General features: G+C 42.5%; 1 protein-coding gene across 1 annotated transcript in view; it reads right to left on the reverse strand.

The window, feature by feature from the left end:
• Positions 1 to 1,288: 1,288 nt before the first annotated feature.
• The window catches only part of LOC119441573 (diuretic hormone receptor-like), a 260,344-nt gene continuing 237,687 nt past the window's right edge, over positions 1,289 to 23,945 (reverse strand). The window contains exons 7-13 of the mRNA XM_037706181.2: positions 20,569 to 20,719; positions 16,608 to 16,695; positions 14,514 to 14,580; positions 12,608 to 12,693; positions 11,615 to 11,747; positions 7,463 to 7,504; positions 1,289 to 6,375 (exon numbers count right to left, since the gene is read on the reverse strand). Coding sequence (XP_037562109.2) covers positions 6,112 to 6,375; positions 7,463 to 7,504; positions 11,615 to 11,747; positions 12,608 to 12,693; positions 14,514 to 14,580; positions 16,608 to 16,695; positions 20,569 to 20,719 — 831 coding nt within the window. The 3' untranslated portion in view covers positions 1,289 to 6,111. The remainder of the gene's footprint in view (positions 6,376 to 7,462; positions 7,505 to 11,614; positions 11,748 to 12,607; positions 12,694 to 14,513; positions 14,581 to 16,607; positions 16,696 to 20,568; positions 20,720 to 23,945) is intronic.

Consider the following 23,945-nt stretch of genomic DNA (forward strand, 5'->3'; position numbering starts at 1 on the left):
CGCAAGAACAAGCGCTACAGAAATTTCGTCATGACGACGGGAGCCCCCACACCCAGTTTTCGCCTGACGCTCTCATTTGGTTGTGGGTGCCTCCTACTTCGACATCAGGTGTCTCCTCCAAGTTTGTATCCCGATACCATGGACCCTACCGGGTTCTGCAGCAAACTTCTCCGGTGAACTACGTCATCGAACCTCTGACGCCCCCTACGGACCTGCGTCGCCGAGGCCGCGAAACTGTCCACGTCGATCGGCTCAAGCCGTATCACGAGCCCTTCGTCCTCACGACGCCTTAGGCCTCCTGTGCGGCTGCGTCTTCAGCGAGGGGGGAAGATGTAAGGAAGAAGAAGTGCGTCGTGTAGAGCTCCGCAGACGAATCGCCAGCGCTACTGTAGTGGGGCTCGTGCTCGACGCTGTTCCTGGTGCGCCTGGCGAAACATACGCTGTTGTGTCTTCCTGTCGGCGTCCTTCGTGCCGTCCACAGCCGTGCTAGACTTCCTTGTCATAGTATCAATATATCGCAAAATGAAAACACACATATAGCTGCGCTCAAATTTCGAATTAGGGAGTATCGTAATCATCGGGGAATTTTTTCGCACACAGTGTCTGAAGGCACACTGATACAGTCACCCGCGGCTACAACTGCAGCTTTAACAATCAGTATGATGTGGTATGTGGTAAATTCCGCGTTCAGCAATGAGTATACCGTTGTTTCAAACAGCGGACTATTACCACACCGATTATAATTGAAGCCAAGAAAGCCCGCTCTACTCTTCAGCACTTTATGACGCTCGTCTGCCTGTTTGTCCCCATTATCTCACATCTATCACCCTCCATAGATTCTTCCGCTGGTGTGCTGTTTATCATAGTGAATTTTCAATTACCCCGCTCACGCATCTTACTCCTGTTGAATCAGCTTTTTCCTCCTATCTATCTCGTACGGGGCAAATGGGCTGAGTCTTGGTTAGCCATTCTGGCTTTCTCTTTCTCAGTCGCACATTCGTGCTCTACAACAGGTACAGTTGCGAGGTTTCTAAGAAAAATTATAGCCCAAAGCCTTTGACACAAGAACGTATTCTTTCCAGATCTGGTTCGGTCAAGGAAAACTCTGAGCTGTTTACCGCACCATGTGAGCGTCAGCTTCTCCAAAGTGGAAGGTCACTGTGTTGCACCGAGGCGTCGCAAAGCCTGTAGGCTTCACAGATGCCATCATCATTGTTTTGTTTTTTTACGCTGCAAATGCATTGCACGCCGATAAATGATTTCAAGAACAAGACTGGATGTGCTTCAAAACAGAACAACAAAACTTTATTGGCACGACGCCAAACAGAGTACAGATGATTTCTCGAACGGTGATACACTTCAATAGAGATGTGGTACATGTATTTTCCTCGACACTTCAGAGACAGGCGTAATGTGAGCAAATTTCAGACATAAATATATGCGTAATCTCTCATGTTGCAGCGTGCTATTTACAGGAGTGCCCAGTTGTGAAACAGGGATCATAAATATTTTAGATTTCGGTTTCGCGTAACTAGGTTTAAACTATATATTTGGCTCATTGTGCATTTTAAGGATGCCGTAGAGCCCTAGTCTCGACTTTGTCGACTACACTAACAAAATAAGAAATATAAACAGAAAATTCATGCGTTTTTAGACCGCATGATAGTAATACATTTACAATTTTAGACGCTTCCTTGAAACACCAAAGTGATTTCAGCACTGTACATTTTTAGGCAACAAAGACGAAAGGATGAAAAGATGTGATAGTACAGTAAGATAAGAAATGTGGTTGATAATCCTTCCCGCTGCCGGAATTGCACTTAGATCGTCTACAGAAACGCAAATGCCTGAAATGCCATGCGTTCGGTGAGTGTATCGTTTCTGGCATCAATTTCTTTTTTGACCACAATACACATATAAACACGTGTCCCAATGGGACTTCTTGAAACGTGCTCTGTTTATATACCGGAATAAGGCCTTTTTCTTTTTTCAAAACGCGTGTCTCATCGTCAAGCGAATCAAGGCTTGTATATGACCTGTTTTCATGAGCGACGGCAGATTATTTTCGAACAAGAAAATCACAGGACAGTAATACTGATTTCACTATGTCGGCCTTCAAATGCTGCATCCGAAATAGTAGCTGTAATCGCAATATATTGTGTCGTCGCTTCCTTCGTAAACCATGTTGTGTCACAATATGTCTCACAACATGGTTAGAACGGCAAGGACTATCTTCCGAATCATCTTGATAAAGCAATATATTGAGTCCCGCTTGAACATTTCCTGGGGCTCGGTCGCTTAAAATCCAGAGACATGCAGGGAAGCATAAAATTCTCAGTCCAACATCAATGACGCTTAGGGCTGAATGATCAAGCCTGTACAATAACTTTTATAATGGGGTTCGCTTTGTGATGAAATGCTGAAGTTTCTAAACTGCACGGACAACGCACGCGCGACAATTTTTAGTGCGTTCGCGAACAACCAGTTTATGAAATATGATCATACTATGGGCCCGTGTTTACAAAGTTTTCCCTTCGCAAGTTCTCTGACATTAGCCGGTCACATTCGCTAATTGGTCGGTTGGTTGGTTTCCCTCTACGAGTGACTCCTACAACTATGGAGGGATTGGTAATTATATGTCCACCATCCGGATTGGTTAGAATCTGCTCTTACAAATAATTTTAACGTACAAACTTTTTTGTGAATACGGGCCCAGATTTTCAACGAGTTTTTTAATTCACTCATTCACTAGGCTGAAAAATAGTCTAGTTTACCACAGCACACGAAGGGGTTTTTGTCAGTATGCTCTATCTGCATATGCTCAAGAGGAAGCGTTAGCTCGAGCCCTCCTAATGCTATCTAAGCAAATGGCAACTGAGAAATCAATTTTCTCTGTAACCAATGCAACGATTTTGATAAGGTTTGATGTTTTTAAATAAAAAGGTTAAAGTACAAGGACTGCAAGCAGCATCTTTATTTAGGTGGTCAGTTTTGGTACAAAGATCGTTAAAACCTGCTGAACTAAAGAAAAAAAACACTTAGGCATCATGTTTACAAACACTCTGTAAAACAAGAGTAGCAAAAGATATGACGATTTCGTAAACTTCACCAATTATTAAGACAGTAAGGCGGCCAAAATTTTATGTACAATGCGTGACTCTCAAATATACAATTAATTTGTGAGTGGCGCTTTTGAAAAACTGTTGTAAGCATTAGAAAAAAATTCAAGTAAACTATAAACTTATACATCTAACTTGTCCATTTCACCTGTTCTAACCGATAAAAGTTTACAACACTGCGATACCAGTTTTCGATGCACAGTTGCGGATTTGTAATCTCATGCTTCTATTTTTTTAAAAGCACCAATTTTCGGCAATACTTGTCACAAATATAAAGTTCTAAATCAAAATATTGCTCCATAAAGTCGATAGAATATAAAGTTCTCTCTAAAATACCACAAATTTCATTCGAGTCGGTCAAGAGGTTGTTTTATTAAAGTATCTTTTGCGTGTATTTAATAGAGAATTTGCTGATGGCTCTGAGCTCGAGCTTCCCTTGAAAGCATTACGCATGACCATAGAGCACCAGGATGAGGAGCAACATTCACGCCGTTGTACCTTATATGAGCGCTCTTCATTGCTGCTATGAAACTACTGGCTGCTGTGAAATTTGGCAGCAACACACACTTCAACGTACAATTTACACTACCGACACTTAACAGAGCGTAAGTAGGTCAATGACGACGGAGAACAACGTCACGCCTCGGGCGGCAAAAGGTCAACTCGTGGGCGGCATCCAGACAAATTTCTCCTTGCCGCCGTCAACGTGTCTTCATGCCTTTGTACAGTAAATGCTCTTGAAAATGAGAAAAGCATCGCCACATGACACTGCGTATCTAAATCATCTACAGTACCCTGTTTCTATGTAGCTGTCTGTTTTTTTCTTGGCGATCGAATGAAAATACTGATGTGCTCAGCTATAGATGTATAAATGATGACGAAAATTTGTTTTCCCAATGTATGCCCACGTCCCCCCGAACGACATCTCAAGAAATGTGCCCAGTGTATTTACTTAGTCAGTACACTTTCTTTTCAGTGTCTACTCGTAATAATGAGGAATTTCAGGGCACGGTATAACTTTCATCGTTCCACTCGAGCATAGACGCATTAATACTAACACTGGCTTTTGCAAGAAGTCAGTGCGGTCTCTTGGATGCCAATCTTCAATGAGAAGACTAGTTCAACTCGGCGACTAGGTAAAGAAGACTGCTTAGCCGGTTGACCTAATATAGCGTTCTGAGAGTAACGTCCTGAAGTTGCAGCTGTTGGGTAAATTTGTTTTCAGCACTGATATATGCTGAGATACCAAGCGAATGTTGCTAAGACCGTCATCATCGCATGAAGCAAAGTTTGCACTCTTTTTATTTCTGGTATATGCTTTACACCAAGGCCTGGTCAAACGCAACAGAGCATAATAGCTCGTTTGCGTGATCTGTGATATGTTTTTAAAATGTAGCGCAAGAGTACATTTGCTTTATTCTGCCGGTGAAGGTGTAGCCAAGAGTTTGCGCAAGCGTCCCAATAGAAAAAAGTGATCTTCAGCCTAGGCCGGGGAGATAAATCACTACTCGGCCTTCGTCATGTCTAATATTTTTATTTTAGCAGCGTTTTCCTCTAAGTGCGCATAATAGATTTCATGTTCCAAACATTTACTTCATATGAGTTTCCGTAAAAAAATCTAAAGATGTCTTCTAGGGAAAGCAGGGTTTTTTAGTTCATTCACGTGGAGAAAATAACTTTTTTTAGCTGCCTCCCAATGCGAACCCTATGCAAGGCTAGTTGGTAAATGTCCATGTATAATAAACTATTCTTCACGCAGGACATTGTACGAGCTTGCGAACGTAACTGTTTAGTGACTCTTTTGTTCAATAAATATGGTAAATGTTATTCACTGACTACATCCATGACAGAGTGCTTGCGCGCTGTTTGCAATATGTTCGTTCGTAGGTGGGCCAACATGTTAACCTGCAACGACGCTTCCGTCTGAAGAAAGGAGATTATTTTCAAAAGCGTGTGATTTCGTACCGCTTGTGCCGACACCACCGGCTTTTAACAATAAACCGAATCGCTGAACTTGCAAATCAGCAAAATTCAAAGTTGCACATACAAATTTATATCACAAGAAAAACAATCACTCTCCATTATTGTCGTATCGTACTTTCATCATCCCTGTGTCGGTTCCATATGGCCTAGCGGCCTTATGAGTTGAATCATGAACCACAAACCCGTTGTTTTGCTTCTTACCTGCCAAAATACTGAAAGTATTTGGCGTATTATTCTAATTTAGGCCTCTCAGGCTATGCAGGAACGATACATCAGGTAATACCAATAGCAGCTTCACAGACATGCATTCAAAGATCTGGCGTTACAGCAATGTGTTCGGGTCTCCACTATTGTCTATAACTGTAGTTTCCACATATAGAATAAATTGTGAGGGGGAAATCAACGTTAAGCATCAAAAAAGAGGTTTGCTTATTGTAGAGCCACTTGGATACCGCGTAATGCTGGTTGCCTTAACATTAAAGTGCTCCAGAGGAACGGAACTGCGGAACTTTTCGGCGAAGAAGAAAAAAAAAACGTTACCGGACAGAATAGAAAAGGCGGGTACGCGCACACATTGTACGGCAAGTGTGCGAGAAACTTGTGGCACCTTCCACGTAAATGAGCGAGTAAAATATAGCCTGAGTTGACAATTTAAACGTCAGAACTCTGTCAGAACAGCAAATTCACATTTCGTACCTTCAACGGAGCGCTAAAATGATGGGCAGCTCCTCTTTCTGAAGGACTAATTTTGTTTTAAAATGTACTTTTTGGAGAATTACGTGCGTGCCTAAAGCAAACAGAGGGCTGCAGATTTCCAAGAGCGACGGCTGATGGCTGTCTGTTCTTACCAACGTTTATGCGAAAAAGAGAAAAATAAGCTTAGCCATTTATAGGCAAAGAACTTTTTTTGCCGTGTCATCGAAGGACTCACGTGAACCCTGCAAAAGAAAAGCGCCAGCCCTCGTCCGAGCCTACAGCTGATAACGAATCTGCCAGTCTTTCATCCCGTTTAAACAGGATTGTCGGTGAAGGGGAGCTGCGCGTACGAGCCGTTGCTAGGCCGCTTGCTTTGTTGCGACGTGAAGCGGCTGCCCGTCGACGGCAGGCACGTAGTGGTCGTGGTGGTGGTGAAACTGACGCAGCTTCCGCGCTGCATAGCCAGCGGCTTCTGCGAGCGGCCATAGCCGAATGCCTGGCGGCACCGGTCACTCCCGTGGCGTAGGGCGCGCATTGTCTTCCACCGCTCCAGGTGGTGACGCACAGAGTTTCGGACCTGCGCGCGAGAGAATCGGCGTCGGAGTCACAGACTGAAGCCGGTAATTAATGGGCGTCGACTTCGTTAGCGCCGTGGTTACGAAGTGGGACGCATAAATCGCGGCACGTCCATAGCCATTTTTACGAGCTGCTTCAGATCTGGCAACAGCATGCTCTTCGGTCAATACAAAGCCGCCAGACCTTGATAGTCGACACACTTGCGACGGAACATTTCCTGATCAGTGTCAAATAAGCCCATAGATCTATGAGACAGCCAGAAAATTGTAAACTTTTTTAATAAGTCAGCGGAAGTATTCACAGCGACGAGAACATTTTATAGTAACCTATGAAACACGGTATTACGGCGCAAATTTAAGGCTGACCACAACGAGATACGCAGGACACTCGGCGAAATTCAAATAATCTTTACTGCAGTGAACACGGACTGGGGCTTGTTTTAAATAAAGTTGTTCTCTCGCTATCTACTGCACAACAATACAGAAGCAGCTGTTACTGCGCGGAGGTGATTGAGACACATTGCCACTGCGCACATTCTATAACACGTTCACACATTTCGCCCATGCAAACTAAGCATCATTTTGTGCAGATAAAGCTCTGCTTTTTTGGCATGATAACAGACGCATTGGTGACGCAAAATTTGCCTTCTAACTTTATGAAGTGAGCGTCGTACAATTCCCTTCGATTCTACGTCCCCAAGGTGCCAAGAAAATGTGTTTCAGTGAGCGCTGGAGTACACAGACACCTCTTACAGTGATCAGCTAGGTGCTCTAACCCCCTGAACCCACACCGCTACAAAAGCTTTCACCGATATGCTCCCTCAGACGGTGATTGCGCGGCTTCGCCAATGAAGCACCTGCGACAGGGAAGTGCGGTACACCACTCCTCCTGTGCAGCTATTGTGTACCACGGGAGGAATGCCAAGCAGGTGGCATTCCTCTTTCTGCACGTTTGGGAAGTGTGTGCGCCATTCACAGCTCGCCAGACCCGTGCGCGGAATTGTACTGTATATAACCCGCTGCCTAATCTGCATGTAGTTACATAAAGTACTGCTACAATAATTGCAGCCTTCCCTGTGATCTACTTACCTCGCCATTCAGGAAGCAGTACAGCACGGCCACCGTGAAACCCTGTCGAACGTAAAGGAAGAGTGTGAGCCGTAGTATCCTTTGTAAGCTTATGCATAACGCGAAATTGATGGCGAAATTTGATGAGTTTTATTGGTACATTCAAAAGTCGGTGGTTGTGTGTTACATGTGATGGCATGAGGTGAAACTGTAAATTATAATAAAATATACCAAAACATTTAATTACCTGTCTGAAAACTAGCGTCACATGAGTTGTTGCCAACAAATGATTTCGCAGAATACATCATTCAGTTGACGCCTTATTAAGGTAAAAGGAACATTTCAGTGCTGCAAAGTGCCTTCGCTCAGTGCAGTTCAACGGTAACATTTGTTGGTGACTGAAGAGCAGACGTATTTTTTTCACATTGCTTGCGAAAGAATTCCAAGCAGCTATGAGCTCTCTTTATGTAACATTATTGCCCTATAACGTTCCACATGCCATGAGTGTAGGGCTGCACAGAAATGAAAACGAGCAGATCAATCCGTTAGTGGAGTTTGAATTCTTTGGATTGTTTTACACAAGATTGCCACGCACTGTTACTGCACCAGAGTTTATAGTAACAAATAAAACCAAAGTTCAGCAGCGGAAAATAGATCCTGAACACAACAATAACTGGTGCACCCAAAAGTCTGAAATCAGCCAGTGGCGTTGAAATTTATTAGCATTAGGCCATTTTGTCGATAATACATTCAACATTTTGGGAACCGTATGCATGTGGGTAAGACAGAAATGTTCCGCACGCCGGTTTTTCAACATTAAAAAAACATATCTACATACTGTCCCAACCGCGCTTTTCATGAGAAGTCGCTGACCGCCGATGTCACTGTTGTGCCAATTCGGACATGTTACAAGGGTTCAGTTATGGCCGCTGCTGCACTTGTCTGCGCCAAAGAGCAACAGTTTGATGTAACTTGTGCTTCCTTCTCTCTTTTCTTTTTGTGTCAAGGCGTGTGTAGTTCCGTGCACCATGCTGGGCGTTGTTTCAATAATTGGTAGCTCCAATGAATTAACTGGCCCAAGCTTGTCTGCATTTCAGGAAGTGACCTAGCTAAAACGCGATTAAAGTGGCTGCGAAATGTGGGAGATGATAACAGACAAATTGGTGATCGCTCAGACAATTTTCAGTCCATGTTCTGCCATGTTTCAAGCAATTGTCGCCAATATCAATGAGTCGTCCGGTGCAGCTCCTTACGTCACTGCTGCCGCATAAGGCCAGGTAATCTCTAGATGTGCGGTTGAGTCTACTACATATAGTTGTCAGACTGCACTTTTACCACTCTAGGCTCGCCATCACATTACTGGAAACAAGTCACTAGACGCTGTTCTACTTTGGTGCAAATATTAGGTGGATCAGACATTATTTATTATGCTGCAGTCAAAACTGAAGATAGGTAGCGTTTGTAATCATAGACGATAGTGCCTGGATAGACTTGAAAAACACTTATAATACTAGCATGATCTTGCATAGCACGGTGATCAGAATATATTTACAGATTAGCAGCGTGGTCCATTTTTGTCTAAACCTAGTATATGTACAACTGAAAGCAGCAAATACAGCGAATCTTTATTATGTTACTTTTTCTTCATCATCTTATCAGGCATATTGAGCTTTCCGCTCTAGTTTTCTGGAATATTTTCCATCACTTCAGAAGTAAACATGTCCTAATAGTGTTTCTCGAATTAAATTTTATATTTTTGAAATGCAAGCGGTACCACGGACATCTGAAGGCAATCCCCGGGAGGGCAATCGATCATATCCATTGTTTTCTGTTCAAATGCCTTTACTAAGCGAAAGTCAATGCTCGACGACGATAAAAAATTTACCATTCGACAAACATTTTTTTAGGTCATACAAACGTGTCACCCCGATTTTAAGAATTGTCTGCCATGTCAAACACGGCTACACCATTTTCCCATCACGTACGTGTCGTTACGTTTTCGAGAATAAATGGGATCCTGTCGTATCAATGCGTTCGACGGCATTACCTTTTTTTCGCGTCTTATGAATGTTTCTTTCCGCTGTAATCTAACATGGGATTTCGCGCATCACGATGACTGCAGGCGTGGCAGTCAAAGTGCCATAAGCGGGAGACGGAACGTGTACGTGAATGCCCGTTTAGAAACATTACATTTAAATACCAATAACTGTGGGTAACTATGTCCTTCAACGCATTGTGACAGTAACCAATTCCCTCGTCGTCCTAGATTTCGTGACGTGGTAACTGCTCGTAGGAAAAATAAATATAAAGATGGTGTTTGTGCAATACTTAGCATTGCCGTTATACAGGGTGTCCCAGCTATCACGCAGCACGATTTAAAAAAAGAGGAACGGCGCTACGCGAAGCGACCCTAGTGCGTATTGTTACCAGTAGACTGGAGTAGCCGCCAGGATTTTTTTCGTTACAGAGAATTAATTATTTAAGTGTAATTATTAATTTAACTCGAGAAATACTGCCCTAATTATCAAAGTGTCAATGAGAAAGTTGTAGAGCAACATGAAAAACTCCCGATACAGCTTTCCGTTGCTCAGTACGTGCTACCTAAAAGTGTTTTCCTGAGCATGAAAGAAGCCCGCGATACACGCAAAGTGCCTCGAGTGGCCAGTCGTGCGGCAATTCTGCGTGTATTCGCGGGCTTCTTTCACACTCGGAAAAACACATTTATGTCGCACGTATTGAGGAACTGAAAGCTGGATCGGGAGTTTTTCATGTTGCTCTACAACTTTATCATTGACACTTTGATAATTAGAACAGTACTTCTCGAGTTAGATAATTAATTACAAATAAATAATTGAATCTCAGTAACAAAAAATTACTGGCGGCTACTCCACAGTACTGGAAACAATACGCACTAGGTTGGCTTCACGTAACGCCGTTCCTCTTTTTTAAACTCGTGCAGCGTGATAGCTGGGACACCCTGTATATTACGCAGATGGAAGAAACTTCCATGTGATCTTGTCAGGCGGAAAACACCTGCAAGCGAAATGTAATCGGGGCAGGGGCTTACTTCGTAGCTTCTACGCCAACTGCGTGTCAAAGTTTATGACGCATGCCTCGCCCTGAGGATTCCAGGTCCCTAGGTATGGCCAGGCCAGGCACACCCGTTACACTGAGGTGCAGTTTTTTCGTGTTAAAATAAAGACACGCGAAATTTACAATTTAGGTGTAGCAGACAAAGCTACTTCGCGATTTTTTGCAAGTTGCGGTTTCCGCGTGAAAACAAAAGCAGTAGTTCCTTAGCCCCTCAAAGGAATGTGGTGCAAGCATATAATACAGTAAGCATTAGTTCAACTACCTTTTAGCTTTAGTATTATTATTATTATTATTATTATTATTATTATTATTATTATTATTATTATTATTATTATTATTATTATTATTATTATTACCACTACTACCTTGCGGGCGTTTTGTAGCGCACAAAATAGCCCAGTGGCAATCTACCGCGGCTTTCCGTTAAATGTAAATGTTACCGCCTAATTTCGAATGCTAGTGCTACCAAGTACTGCTGTTATTTGCGAATGGACGAACTTTTTTTATTTGTCCCTTTGATTTTAGAACAACTTTTCTTCCTTCCCCTTATGGCTGATGAAAACAATTCTTACCAAAGCCTAAATAATGCGGTTGTATTGTCACTGTCTTCGCCGTACACAGATGGTCTCTCAGTTCGGCAGAAACTGGCGTGTTATTAGATTGGGAGCAAAATGCCACTTGATAAACTAAGCGTCCTTTTGTGGATTCCAAGCGGCTTTTACTTGATCATCCATTATTCAAGCAATCCTGTCCACACGTAGCTGAACAAACACTTCCCAATCAACATGCTTTACCTCCGTAGTCAACTATGATTTCTTTTAATTGCAACACTATTGCTGTAGCTTCTGAAACTAGAAAATATGAAAACTGCTGCTATTCTTTCTTGCAGCGGGATAGCTAGCACCTACGCATAGAAATGCGCAGTGTGCGTCGCAGAACAACTACGAAAAAAATAAAAAGCTAGGCCACCGTTCTCATCGCGTGACTCGAAGTATACAACCCAAGTAGAAGCTTAAAGATATGCAGAAACAGCGAACAAAACGTATACTTTAACCAGTTCACGCGTACCGCACAGCTCACCTGAGTGGAGAGCAGTGTAATTTGCAGATAGGTAAAGATGACCCTGGCCGTCTTGTGCTGAGGCGTCCAGATAACCAGAATGTAGCTGACGCCCAGTAGAGGGATCAACACGAGCAGTGCCTTAGCCGCTTTCCTGCATACGACAAGGTCAATGAACCTCGCCGGGTGATCTACAACAGTATGCAACAAGGGGCCGTATTCTGAAACGTTCGCCTAGGCGAAATTTCTTTTTTCGCTTTCAGGCGTGCGCCGATTGGCTGTTTTAGCAAAATTGGATGAGCTGATTGGGTGATTGAGCCCGACGTCATTAAATTTTGCTTAACCAGCCAATCAGTGCGCACGCTGATTTCGCCTAGGCGAACGTTTCAGAATATGGCCCAAGGATATGTATACATAACCAGAAGAGAGACGTAGAGAAAAAGCAATGAGATGAAAGGTAGAAAGGTCAGCCAGACGGCTGTTTACTTTGCAGCGGGAGTAAGACAAAGGCATAATGAATGTACAAAGTTCTTGGCAGGCTGGTAGCTAGCACGCACGGATTCGGCACACGTGATGTACTTACCCCAAAAATGTCATAGTAATATGGCATTTATCTTTAATGTTTCTTTAGAATAGCCCAACTGTATTGAACTACCGACTTTCAGGTGGCTGCTAGCCGTATAACGGTAAATTCATCCGCATTGAATGCTTTAATTTTCTTTTAAACCTTAGTGCATGCTACAACTGGGAGAACGTCCATTATTAAAAGGGTGATTTTGCAAAGCTTCAACCCGGCCTCACGTTTTGTGCTCATGCAATCGACGCGGGTACTTTTACACTTTTCTTTTTCTATTTAGGCTTTTATTTAAAAGCGTAAAATGGGATTCTAGCAGCATTGACGTGTTCGTTGTAATATCTGCCTACTGCGTGCATCGACAAGCGTTCTGGTAAACCAACGCTACCGACTAACGCACTGTGAGCACGTGCACGCCTGTTGTGACACTACGCACTCACCGGTACTGCTGTGATTCCACCGATGTTGCTGCACGCAGCTTGGTGATCAGCACCCACATGATGTGGCTGAGGAAGAATATGTTTGTCTGGAATTAGAAAAATAAAAAGAAAAAAATAATTTGGCTTTGTGTCAGCGGCAGGTTTGTGCAGCACAGCTTCTCACACACCATGAGGCCATAAGGGCACCAACGCAAAAAAAAAAAAAAAAAACTAGAAAAGCGGCAACTTCACACGCCACAGTACCAATGTGCATAAAAACTGACTTTATTTAAAGTTTTATTTAACGTATTCTAACGCGTCCCTCTCAATGGGAGTTGCAACTTTAATAAACATAACCTATATTTACTTTTTCACTGTAGTTTCCTGCACAATATAAACGAATGCGCTTTGCGAAAAGCCGGATGCGTGCCGTTGTAGCAACTGAATTATGCTTCTTGAACGTGGTTCACACATTCGACGCGATGAGAGTGGTGGTTCGCGGATAGCATATAACCTGGCAGCTAGCTAACGTAGGCGCGGTAGCTGCTCTATGACCAAACACCCTATCTTACAGATGTATTTCAGTCACAAAACCACCTCAAATACTAGTACATACGCGGTAAATTATTGAAATCAGGCTTACTTCAAAGCAATAAGAAGTACGTTTCCAGAGATTATTTCTTTCTCGACTTCTTTTTTGCATGAGCACAGAATTTTTGTGAATTTTATTTAACAACTTGACTACATGCCTCTCAAAGCGAAAAGAAGAAAAAAGACTGTGAAGAGTAGTTTTTACAATGCCGTGCACAGGATCGCATTTGGCGATCTTGAATATGCTTCCTTGCAGCTATAGTATGTTGTGAATTGTGGCGTTCAACGTGAAAGGTGCCAAAATAGGTACCCTTTATGTAATACGCACTCGAGGGTTTTTATGACAATACGAATGAATGAATAGCATCAGAGTGAAGAACGCGGAGGCCCTGGCAATTTACCCCTTTATACAGCTAAACTACCTCTGAAGTCTTCCAAACAATCGTCATCACATCATCAATTATCTTCCCGCAGATGTTAAAGCGAAACAATAATTTGCATTCCAATTGAATGTCACCGATTTAAACCCCCGGCAAAGGGACTGGTGTGCGCTCTATTGCACAGCGTGCCTCTTACTTGCCCACTTTTCGCATGAGAAGTAACTTATAGTGGCACACGCAATGTCGCAGCTATGCGCGCGCTCGTATTTGCCGTGACGTCGCGTGATGCAGCCGTTCTAGGTTCATAGCATGTGGCTCATGTTATTACGCGGCAAGCACAGGAGCAAATTTAACGACGTATCAAGCGCGCACCACTGGGAGCACTGCTTAAGTAGAAGTCGGGACTTCTATATCTGCAACTAAGGCACAGGTGAACTAAATTGAAATTGTGAAATAGTGAAAAAAATCTTATCTACGAAAAGTGCAGCAGTTTCAGTTGTTCTTTCGAATACACAGACGCAAGCGTTTCTATCACGAGCCAATAAGCGACTCACACTTGAGTGTGTTCTTACACTCTGTCCTATTTCATTATTGCCTACCGCAAACAATATTGTCTGTCCATGCATCAATTCATTATTTCTCCACAGAGAGGTCATGTTTGTTAACGTCATGACGTTGCTTGCTTTCTTTTTCAGTTTTCATCCCGCTTTTCGGACTTACAGAATCTTGAATTTCTATTTAACTAAAAGATAAAATGTGTAAAATGTGGAGGTTACGACGCTTATGCCCACTTTTGCAATGCAACCACGAATTATTTCAGTACCCATCCTAGGCCAACCGTGTTGTCCTCGCAGTTTTACATATGCCCCACGAAGCTGCCCCATTTTAGTCAGGATTGGATGTAAAGGCAGATAGTTGTTGCTAAGTAGTAGCTTTAAACATAAATTTCTGCTCACCAGTAGGACCAGAATCACTGGTCCAATGAATATGCAGTCGTAGATGTCCTTCAGCTGCCATATGCACCTGCACCGATGACATGCGGTTTCGAAAACATTAGAGTGGCACATGTTTCACAAAAGCTGAAGCACAGCACACGTGCTTTATTCTTACAAACACCTTGGTGATTATAATCCTGTTTATAGTGCATATAAAGAAAAAGCAGTATTTCCTAGATCGAGATGTATCTGTTGAGGAAACATTGAGTTCAGAACGTCTACATCCGACCAACGGTCCATGGTAAAAGACTGAGGAATGGTATGGTATGGTATGATACACATTTTATCCAGTTCCTGAAGATAAACCCTTGGGTTGACGCAGACGGCTCCCACGTCGGAAAAGTAAGGTTTAACCTTACCGCCGTGACGTGGGCCTTCTGGACGGCCTGTACTTATCGTATCGTTTAAATTCCATCGAGATGGATCGACAGACCCCATGTGTGCAGGAAACCAGCGGATTTGATTTAGATGAATCAACTTAACAGAAATGCGTCCGAGTGGTTCATCAGTTAGTGAGCTGAGTGCGAGAGAGATGGTAGTGATGATGTAGGGTGACAAAATGAATGAATTGGTCGGCTGTGAAAGTTACGTCAGAGCCACCCAAAAAAGCGTGGCGACAACTTTGCGGGTAAAGACATAGGCATATATTTAAAGCAACATCACTTAAACGCCTCAGGATCGCTGCCCCTGTAGAGATATATGAGCCACTTGAAGGATAGATAATCTTATCTCGTTGTGAGGTCGGTCGTTGTGCGCGTTCCGTCTGCGACCTAGCTTTAGTTATCGACGCTGATTGGACAAGTATGGTAAGGTAGTCTGCATGTGTTTACGTTGCTGACTGTACAGGAAACACAGCGTTCTGTCTGATTCACGTGATGGGAAAAGTTGCGTTGGTCCTAGATATGTCTACATCAACTGTTATTAGGTGCAGTCAGCAATGTGCATTTCTCTTTATTTTAAGAAAATATATTTCTGATCAGCTCAACACGGCCAGTATCAGGATTACCAGCCTTTCTCTTCATAATTGTTGTCACTCCAAGACAATGGAGCTTTCTTCACTGCACCTTGCTCTGAAGTAGAAAGCAGTGCATAAGGTTGCTGGTTAGCTCTGTCTCTTTGATAAACCAGAACGACGTGGCCAAGTGTCGAAAAACACAGTATACGGACTGAAGTCTTCCGTAGAAGAACGCGTTCTGTATGAATTATTGTGCAGGAAATGGGAAAAAAAGCAGGCAATAATATAGCAGATCAAAGCTTACGAGCAGTGGGAAACTCGAGCTCAAATGCTGCGCCCTGACATTTAGGTCCTAGCTGTTTTATGATAATGGGGATCACAGAGATATGTCAAAGCCATGAAATACACAAAAAAACAAATACAATGAATACGGCAATAAAATATGAAGAATAAAGGCTCTCAGTGAGGACGAAACCGTGGAAGGCCACCTAAATATCAGAATTGTAACAGTTATTTAGCCATACTTCAACAAAAATTTTATGCGTTATCGCCATCCTACTTGTACCTTTCCCATACATTTACAGGTATGTTAACTTGACAGCAAACATCCCTGATGATTACCCTGAAAAATGACCTGAACAGTTGTTTCAAAATTTCAGCATAATCAACTAAGAGTGCCGACGCGATAGTGAAGTTTTATGCGGCTAATATATTTTACCTAGGTTTGATTTGCATTTTTCGCTAGCGACGAACGCAGCGGCGTTCATGCCAGGAGAATTAGTAACGATGGCTACATATGCAATAATCACGTGAACTGACACGTTCATTGACATAATCGAAGTCACACATTTTTAGATCGACAGCGATTAAAATACCGCTAAGAACAGTAGGGAAACATATTTTTCATTTGCTGCATGATAAATCAATAACATTGCTGAGTAGTACATTACGATGATTACGATGTGGCATGACTAAAATGATCGTGATTTTTTAGGGTCTTATAAAATATTTAGACGCATGATTTTATTTAGTGAGTAACACCAGGGTGCTCTTGAGTACTAGCCACTGGCCAGTTATGGCAGGATTATGTCAATACTCACATGCCTCCAGACAGGTTCGGATCATTGTGGTTGGGGCTCAGGTATGCCTTCGTGACAGCCCATACTGACACGACGACTAGAGGTATTCCTGCAACAGGGTAGCGGGATAGCGTGAAAGTTGAAGCACTAGTCACATGACGTGCGAAAAAATTTTGTGCATCTACCATATGTTGTTCATACCGGAATCGTTTGCGGGAGATTGCACAGTTACGAAAATTTAACCGGGTTGCTTGATAAATTGGAAGTTATTTCTTTGAGAAATGATACGATATACGTGTCATGGAAAAACAGTTTCTAGTGTTACTTTTAACATACTGAACGTCGAAAAGTCTCACGCAACCATGGTTGATCCAACCACGCAAAATAATTTCCAATAAGTAAACTTTTTTTATTTTATTGTCCGCATGGGGCAATTCTGCAAAAGCGAGGAAATATAAATATGCATTCCTGACAGTTTTTATAGGAACAGAGCTATGATAAAGGCTTTACAGCAGTGGTAAGAAAATTATTTATAACTTAAGGGCAATATTCCCTTGAAACTCAAACCAAGGACTTAATCAGCAGTATATACAAATATTTCAATAGTTTTACCTCTTTTGAGCCCCACGATTTGTAAAACGTGTGTATCTCACTTAATTGAGGCCCGAATTATCTGTTTGGCCATGCAATAGGTAGTAATTGCTATATTCTTCACTCTGCAATAAAATTGGTAAGCAACAGCACTTGCTGTCATTTCAAGACAGTCTTCAAGTTTAGCTAAATCGCTGCGCCTGAGTGCCTTCATATAATTTTGAAGCGCAGAATCGAGTTTGCGGATATCCACTAATGGTGATAATATGGCTAGAGCTAAAGTTCATCTCGCCAGGTCTGCTACAAAAATTTGACCGATGCAAATGTTTTCATTGAATTTTGCTAAACTTAGCAGGTTGTGTAAGGATAAACCACGCCTTTTGTTTGGCGTAGTGTCCCTATCACGCGGTAATAGAAATTTTTCAGAACCGACATTGGGAACATACGATGTAAAGCGCTGTACTAGTACTTAAAAAGAAAAAAAATCAGATGAAGTAGCTTTTAGCGTAGTACGCTTTCTGCAAGTCTGCTATGCTACGGTAATAACGAAAGAGTCATGTGAAATGAACTTATTTTCACAAGCCTTTGAAAGGGCGCAAGCGTTAGTGACTGTCAATTCACTGGTCGTGCGTTCTGATTTGACATTTTTTTACACTGGTGCTCATGATTCCTAGAATTCGCTAAGGCCCTTAAGTAACTGTGAGTGCTTATTTGAACTTGATCTTATGCACCCAACTTTATCCACCCATGCTTGCCAACAGCAATCGGCGCTTCAGCACTTTGGTCGAGCAATTTCAATCTTTTACGTAAAGCTAATAGAAATGCGGCGGTCGCTTTGCAAGAGAGGCGCTGCATGAAGGAACCCTATTTAACGCGAGTGAAAGGGGCTCCTTCATCTCACATACAAACAGCCCATTCATGCGGAAGAGTGTGCATTACAAAACTTTGCACCGCCTACATCTGCGTCAAAAAATTTAGTAGTGGTGTTTGTTTTCTTTTGTGAGAACAAAACAGTATCGGCTGTCGAATTTAGAGGGTTCGAAATAAGAAAAGTCACGTCGCTGGTGTGCATTCTTCCTGCCTCTTTCTAAACCATAAACGCCGTACTGAGACCGTACACTTGTTAATAAAACGTGTCCAATCTGAACGCTTTCTTTTCTTATGTTTATTTAATTGCCGGTTCAAGCAAGTGAGCTGCGCGTAGGAGAAAAAAGAGTGCGCTTCACTTTTTAGAAAGTTTTCCAATTTTCCTCCGTTGAGAAAGTTGATCCATCCAGGCGCACCAGTGCGGGTGAACAACACTATAACAGTCACATCACACGGGAATGTACAGCTTCGTAGCAAGCAGAAAAGAATACTGTCATTTTTTGCTTGCTAGCTCAAACTTTTAAGCTCAAGGCTGAGTAGCGCGGGACGTTACTTCGCCGCATTTGCTTCAGCCTTAAATCATGTCTTTCTTTTTCCAAGTCGCAGCAGCAGGATGCTCTCAGGGAGCCGGAAGCTGTCTGTGCGCCTATTAGGCGTCATGCCAGTAAAAGCGAAGGCCGGGAATTCAGGTATAACAAACACCTCTAAAGAAGATCGTGGAAAATAATGAGGAGGAAACATGGCAAAACAGGAACTCTCAAGACGCTAGAGAGCCACGAAGCCAGCCTCCTTGCGTGTATTTTCTCAAGCAACGCTTACCATTCCTAAGGGCCGGCCGCAAAGCGACCCAACAGGACACATAGCTTATCAGGTCAATCACTTTCTTTGCGAGCCTTTCACGGAAGTTGCAGCTTCCGTTTCCTGTACTGCTTATCGCGACACTATTACTGAGAAAAGCGCCTGTGGGAGCTCCACGGGTGCTTGTACGAACCAAGTATGATGCGAATGAATAATGAAGCGACCGCAAAGCGCTCTTTGGTATACATCAGAGAGTCTATGTAGAACGCATGGCTCTGAACAAAGAATGTTCCTCGAACTGTGCGTAAACCAGTAGATCCGCCCTCATATATATGTTCGGTCATTCAAATGCGACACCATCTTACGAAAGAAAGGAAACGGAAAATCTACATCTCTGCAATCTACCAAGCACCTACAATGACCCGTGCTCCATTGGTTTCGTATCGGGTGTGGTCTTTCGCTGACAATCAACGCCTACATACAAAGGTCATTGAAGTTTTCACAATCGTGACAAAGCTGTACGACAGAAGCGCTTCCGGTTATTCCGTTCACGCGAAAAACTATTCAATGTTGACTCTTCAAACGTGGTTCTCTCCGGAGTAACTGTGGCTGCAAAAGTGTCTTTGCGGTCGGTAGTACCCATGGAATATATCTAGTGAGTTAAACGCTTCACCCACTCTGACCCCCAAATGCGATCATTCGTAAAGAAAATATGCTACGTATAATTAGGTATAAACATTCTACGGTCTTCGTCATATATGAAGAAGAATCATATATGATGATGGGAATGAAAATCAGACGCCCTTTGTTGCAATCCACCACTCAAGACTAACCTCGATCTAATTTGAAAACATTGGCGGGTGCATTTTCGGGGGTTCGTAAATCTTGGTAAATAGCTTAATTACAGAAAACCAACGCGAAACACAGTACAACAAAGAGACACCAGTACTAGGCACTCACTATACTAACAAGTGTGTTTGCTTCGCAACCGCAATATATATGCTCAAGAATTACAAAGAAAGCGCTCAAAAACTAACCGAAAAGTGCACACGATCTTCAAGAGAAAACGAAACAATAGCGTCCAGTCATTTAACCACGCAGACAGCTAATCTCTTTGTCAGCCAAGGAAACCGTGGGCGAACATTGACACGAAGGCCCCATGATTAACTATTTCCGTGACTGAGCATTTGGACGCTCTTTTTTTTTCTTGCCCTTAAGAATACAGTCTCTGTTTTCAGTGAACTGTTGATTGCTTTCTTTTTTTTTTCCTTTTTTTCAGCGTATGTCTTGTGCCTACGAAATCAAAGACACTTGTTGGTAGTCAGCGCCTAGTACTGTCCGTTCTTTCTTCTCCCGTTTTCCGAGCTCTTTTTCCGACATGATGCCATACGAACAAGCTCAACGTCAAACCGCCCCCCCCCTTTTTTTTAAGCACCAATTATTCAACAGCGTGCCTAAGGACACACACAAAAAAAGGAACCACAGGCTGCGCTATGTCCCGCGGTTCCTAATTTTGTGTATCCCGTGCCGTGCAACTGTTAAAAAATATGCGTTCTAAATAATCAAAGCGCCTCTTTTTTAAGACGTACAGTAATGTGATGAATCCTACACTGTGAGCCTCCCCGATGCTTTTTGTGATTGAAAAGTGATGTCTAAAAAAAGAGTTTCTACCTTGCATACAAAATATTTCAGCAGACACAAATAGCAAAACAGACGTTCCACTCACCCCAGCCGATGGCTGCGTAGACATGAACACGAACCATTTCCACGGAGAATGTCTTCACTACCAATATGAACAGGTACAGGCCTTCGACGAACATCCAGAAGAAGTTGGTGCCCATCAGGTAAGTGAGCACGACGTACATGAAGCAGGCACTCTGCATGTTAAAAGAGAGATACTACAATAATATCGCGAACGCCGCGGCACGACATTAAAGCGTGCCACATCAAGGCAACTTACTAGGCGAGTGCGAATATTAGAAAGTTTTGAATATTGAATCGAATTTTGCCCTGTGTTGTCGTATCCTCGAATCTATTGGGTTTTTTTTTATTAGGCCATCGAATCGAATAGTGTCAAGTCCAAAATTCAAACGTCTTTTTACTACTTTCTGAAATCTTTTGACCGTCATGAACTGTGCATGGTCACGCATGAAATTCAAGCAAAAATGCCATAACTTCCATGTCATCTACAGTGGACATACCTTACTAAAGCGGCGTCGCTCTGACAGCCTAACCTTTCAAACATGATCACTCGCAATAAAATGTCGTTTAGACATGGCGTTTGGCAATTGGTATTGCTTGGTGTTATTTATAAATACAACACCGGTGTCCGACTTGTCGGTTGAAATCAGAATATATTTCATTGTAACGAGATTTTAACATAAGCGGCAGCATCTGCTGCGAACCATTTTACCTTAAGAAATATTTTTTTTTATTTGATCGGCCACCGGCCGCAGACTACAGGCATATGTCTGGTTTGGTCGTGTAGGCGCACATAGATATTAATTGACCCACAACATACCTTACTAAATTTTATATACTATTGCATGACCGCATATACTCTGAAGAGCTCCGAGTTTTAGAACTATCAGATTATAGTTGTTCCTAATGTACTATGATGCTTTATAGTGTGCAGTGTAATGACAGAAACTTCGTGCTATTTTTAATACCAGGCTGTGAAAATTGTTTGTGAGAACACTCTACATTATTTGCAAACCATTTAAAAATATCGAATATTCGATACAATTCGATTCACTTGTGTCATTATTCAATTCGTATTCGATTCACTTAGCGCTATTCGACCTGAATTCGACTTGATCTCCAAAATTGCTGATCGCACATCCCTACAACTTACTAATTCAAAGCTGCAAGGAGTGACCACGCCTACTTTCCGTAAATAGAAGCCCCGAGATTACTATTACGTCACCTATATAATGACGCCATTTCCGCATTCTGATTTAGAGTATTGGTGTGTAACTGCCTCACAACGTAGTCTTTTTTTATCGAAATTCATGTTTATATAATTTTCATTTCTGTTAATTCCATCACAAAGATTACTATGCACTTTGAAAACATTTCAGGACCCATTTGGTTGGACCCTATAGCAATCGCGGCTCATGTCGAGTCCGTGGAACGAAATTCACTCTTGTCGCGTGCGCTTTCGCCAATGGAAGCACCTTCTGACGCGTCTCTCGCTTCTCTCGCTGGGGTCGGCGCAAACGGCTCGAAACTGAGCAACCAGCTAAAAAAACATATCGCTTTGAAATAATCACGGATGACGCGCACTGCAGGCGTGATGGATCATATGGATTTCTTAACGCGACAGGATATATACTGTATCGCAGATGAGCTAAACTGGCACTGGGAGATTTCGAGAAAATTCTGACGTGGACTGTGCGGAATGCTTCTCGGGTTTCCAGAAAAACTGAAAATACAAACCTAGTCTGGAAATAAAAGTGGAACAGGGCTTACGTAAACACGACGTTGCAATCTTTCAGTGAAATTCGGGGCGAAACCGCTCTTTCGCCAGAGCGCGTCCAGTGCACGCGTAAGCTTGTACTGTCCAGCAACGTTACAACATAACTTGTCAGACGAGGTCTGAATTTCCGTGAATCGCGAGATAAATAGAATGCGTGCACAAACTGCAGAAACGTCCTGTAAATTTCTTTTTGTTTTCTTTTTTTATGTTCTTTATGTTCTATTTCGCGGTGGGCTTTTATTTTAGGCATTGGCTACAACTGCAAACTTTGCAAACGACAAATATTTTATGTACGCACCCAAATATAACTTGGAGCCGTAGCGCGTCCGTTAGTACATTTCTCTAAGTTAGGGACGGTATGCATATTTCCTATAAGCGCGTTTCCTTACGCAAACTCTTCACTGACCAAGATGCCACGTTCCCGCTAGTAGCGCTGGATGGATGTATTGATGGAAGGATGCTGTGAGCGTCCCCTTTGAAACGGGGCGGTGGGTTGTGCCACCAGGCTCTTGTTATTATTTTACCTAATGCCCTACCTATATTTAAAACAAGTTAAAAAAACAGAATTCCCAGCATTAAACTTTCTTAACGGATAAAATAAACTGTTAAGTCTGTGGGGCGCCCCTCACCGGCTGCAGGCAGAACTATACTGACCATGGCATGGGGCGACCCTAACTCTGGTGCAATTGCTCGAAAGGTCCAGCTTTGGCAGCTGCTTTCCTTGCAGAAAGAATTAACATTGGTCGCTTGTAATCTCGGTGTCTTTCTTGGGGGCCACGGCTGAGTACGAGAACCCACGTCACCACAAATATTAAGAGGATATTAGAGCTCGTGGACTCCTATCTAAACATATGGAAACGCAGAAATCGTTTTTTTACGCAAACACTGCACCAAATTTGATGCGATTTGATGCATTTAAAAGAAAAAGCCGAATTCTAGTGAAGTATGCAAGCAAATGTTGAATGATCTGTCGATATTTTGATAAAAACAATTGAAAACTGTGACATTACAAAGACTATCAAAGACTATATAACTTTTTAACTCACCAATGAAGAACGCTATCATATTGCGGTCAATTGCTTCTAATTTTACATCTAAAAACGACAAAATTGGGGTGTTATACATGTATGTTATATACGCCAATTCTGTGTGGGAAGAACTTTTGCAAAGCTCTCGTAGGCTTTGTAACAATTTCACGTAGGCTGTACATTCAGATATCAACTTAGTCCACTTTATATGCGCTTATGGATGCAGCTTACAAAACTGCGATATCTGTTTTTGGTACAGAGCTAGGTTCTTCTAAGTTTTTCATTCTTGCCAATTTTAGACAATATTTATTAAAAAATTCCGACTTTTAAATGGCATTTCTTTTCCAATTGGCACTAGAATGTAACAGTATTTCTGAAATAAAGCAAAAATTATTATATTCAGTCCAGGGGTTACCTCACGAAAGCATTTCTCTGGGAAAATCGATTTGAATAAGTCGCATCAGATTTGGGGCCGAGAGAAAGCTACATCTTAAACCAGCGATATCAAAGCATGGATGCATATGTCGGCACTCTAGGCTGATACACACTCATGCTCACGCACCGATAGTGGGCTGGTATCTTTTTTTTTACTACCTA

This window comes from Dermacentor silvarum, chromosome 2, assembly GCF_013339745.2.
Source record: "Dermacentor silvarum isolate Dsil-2018 chromosome 2, BIME_Dsil_1.4, whole genome shotgun sequence".
NCBI classification, from domain to species: domain Eukaryota; kingdom Metazoa; phylum Arthropoda; class Arachnida; order Ixodida; family Ixodidae; genus Dermacentor; species Dermacentor silvarum.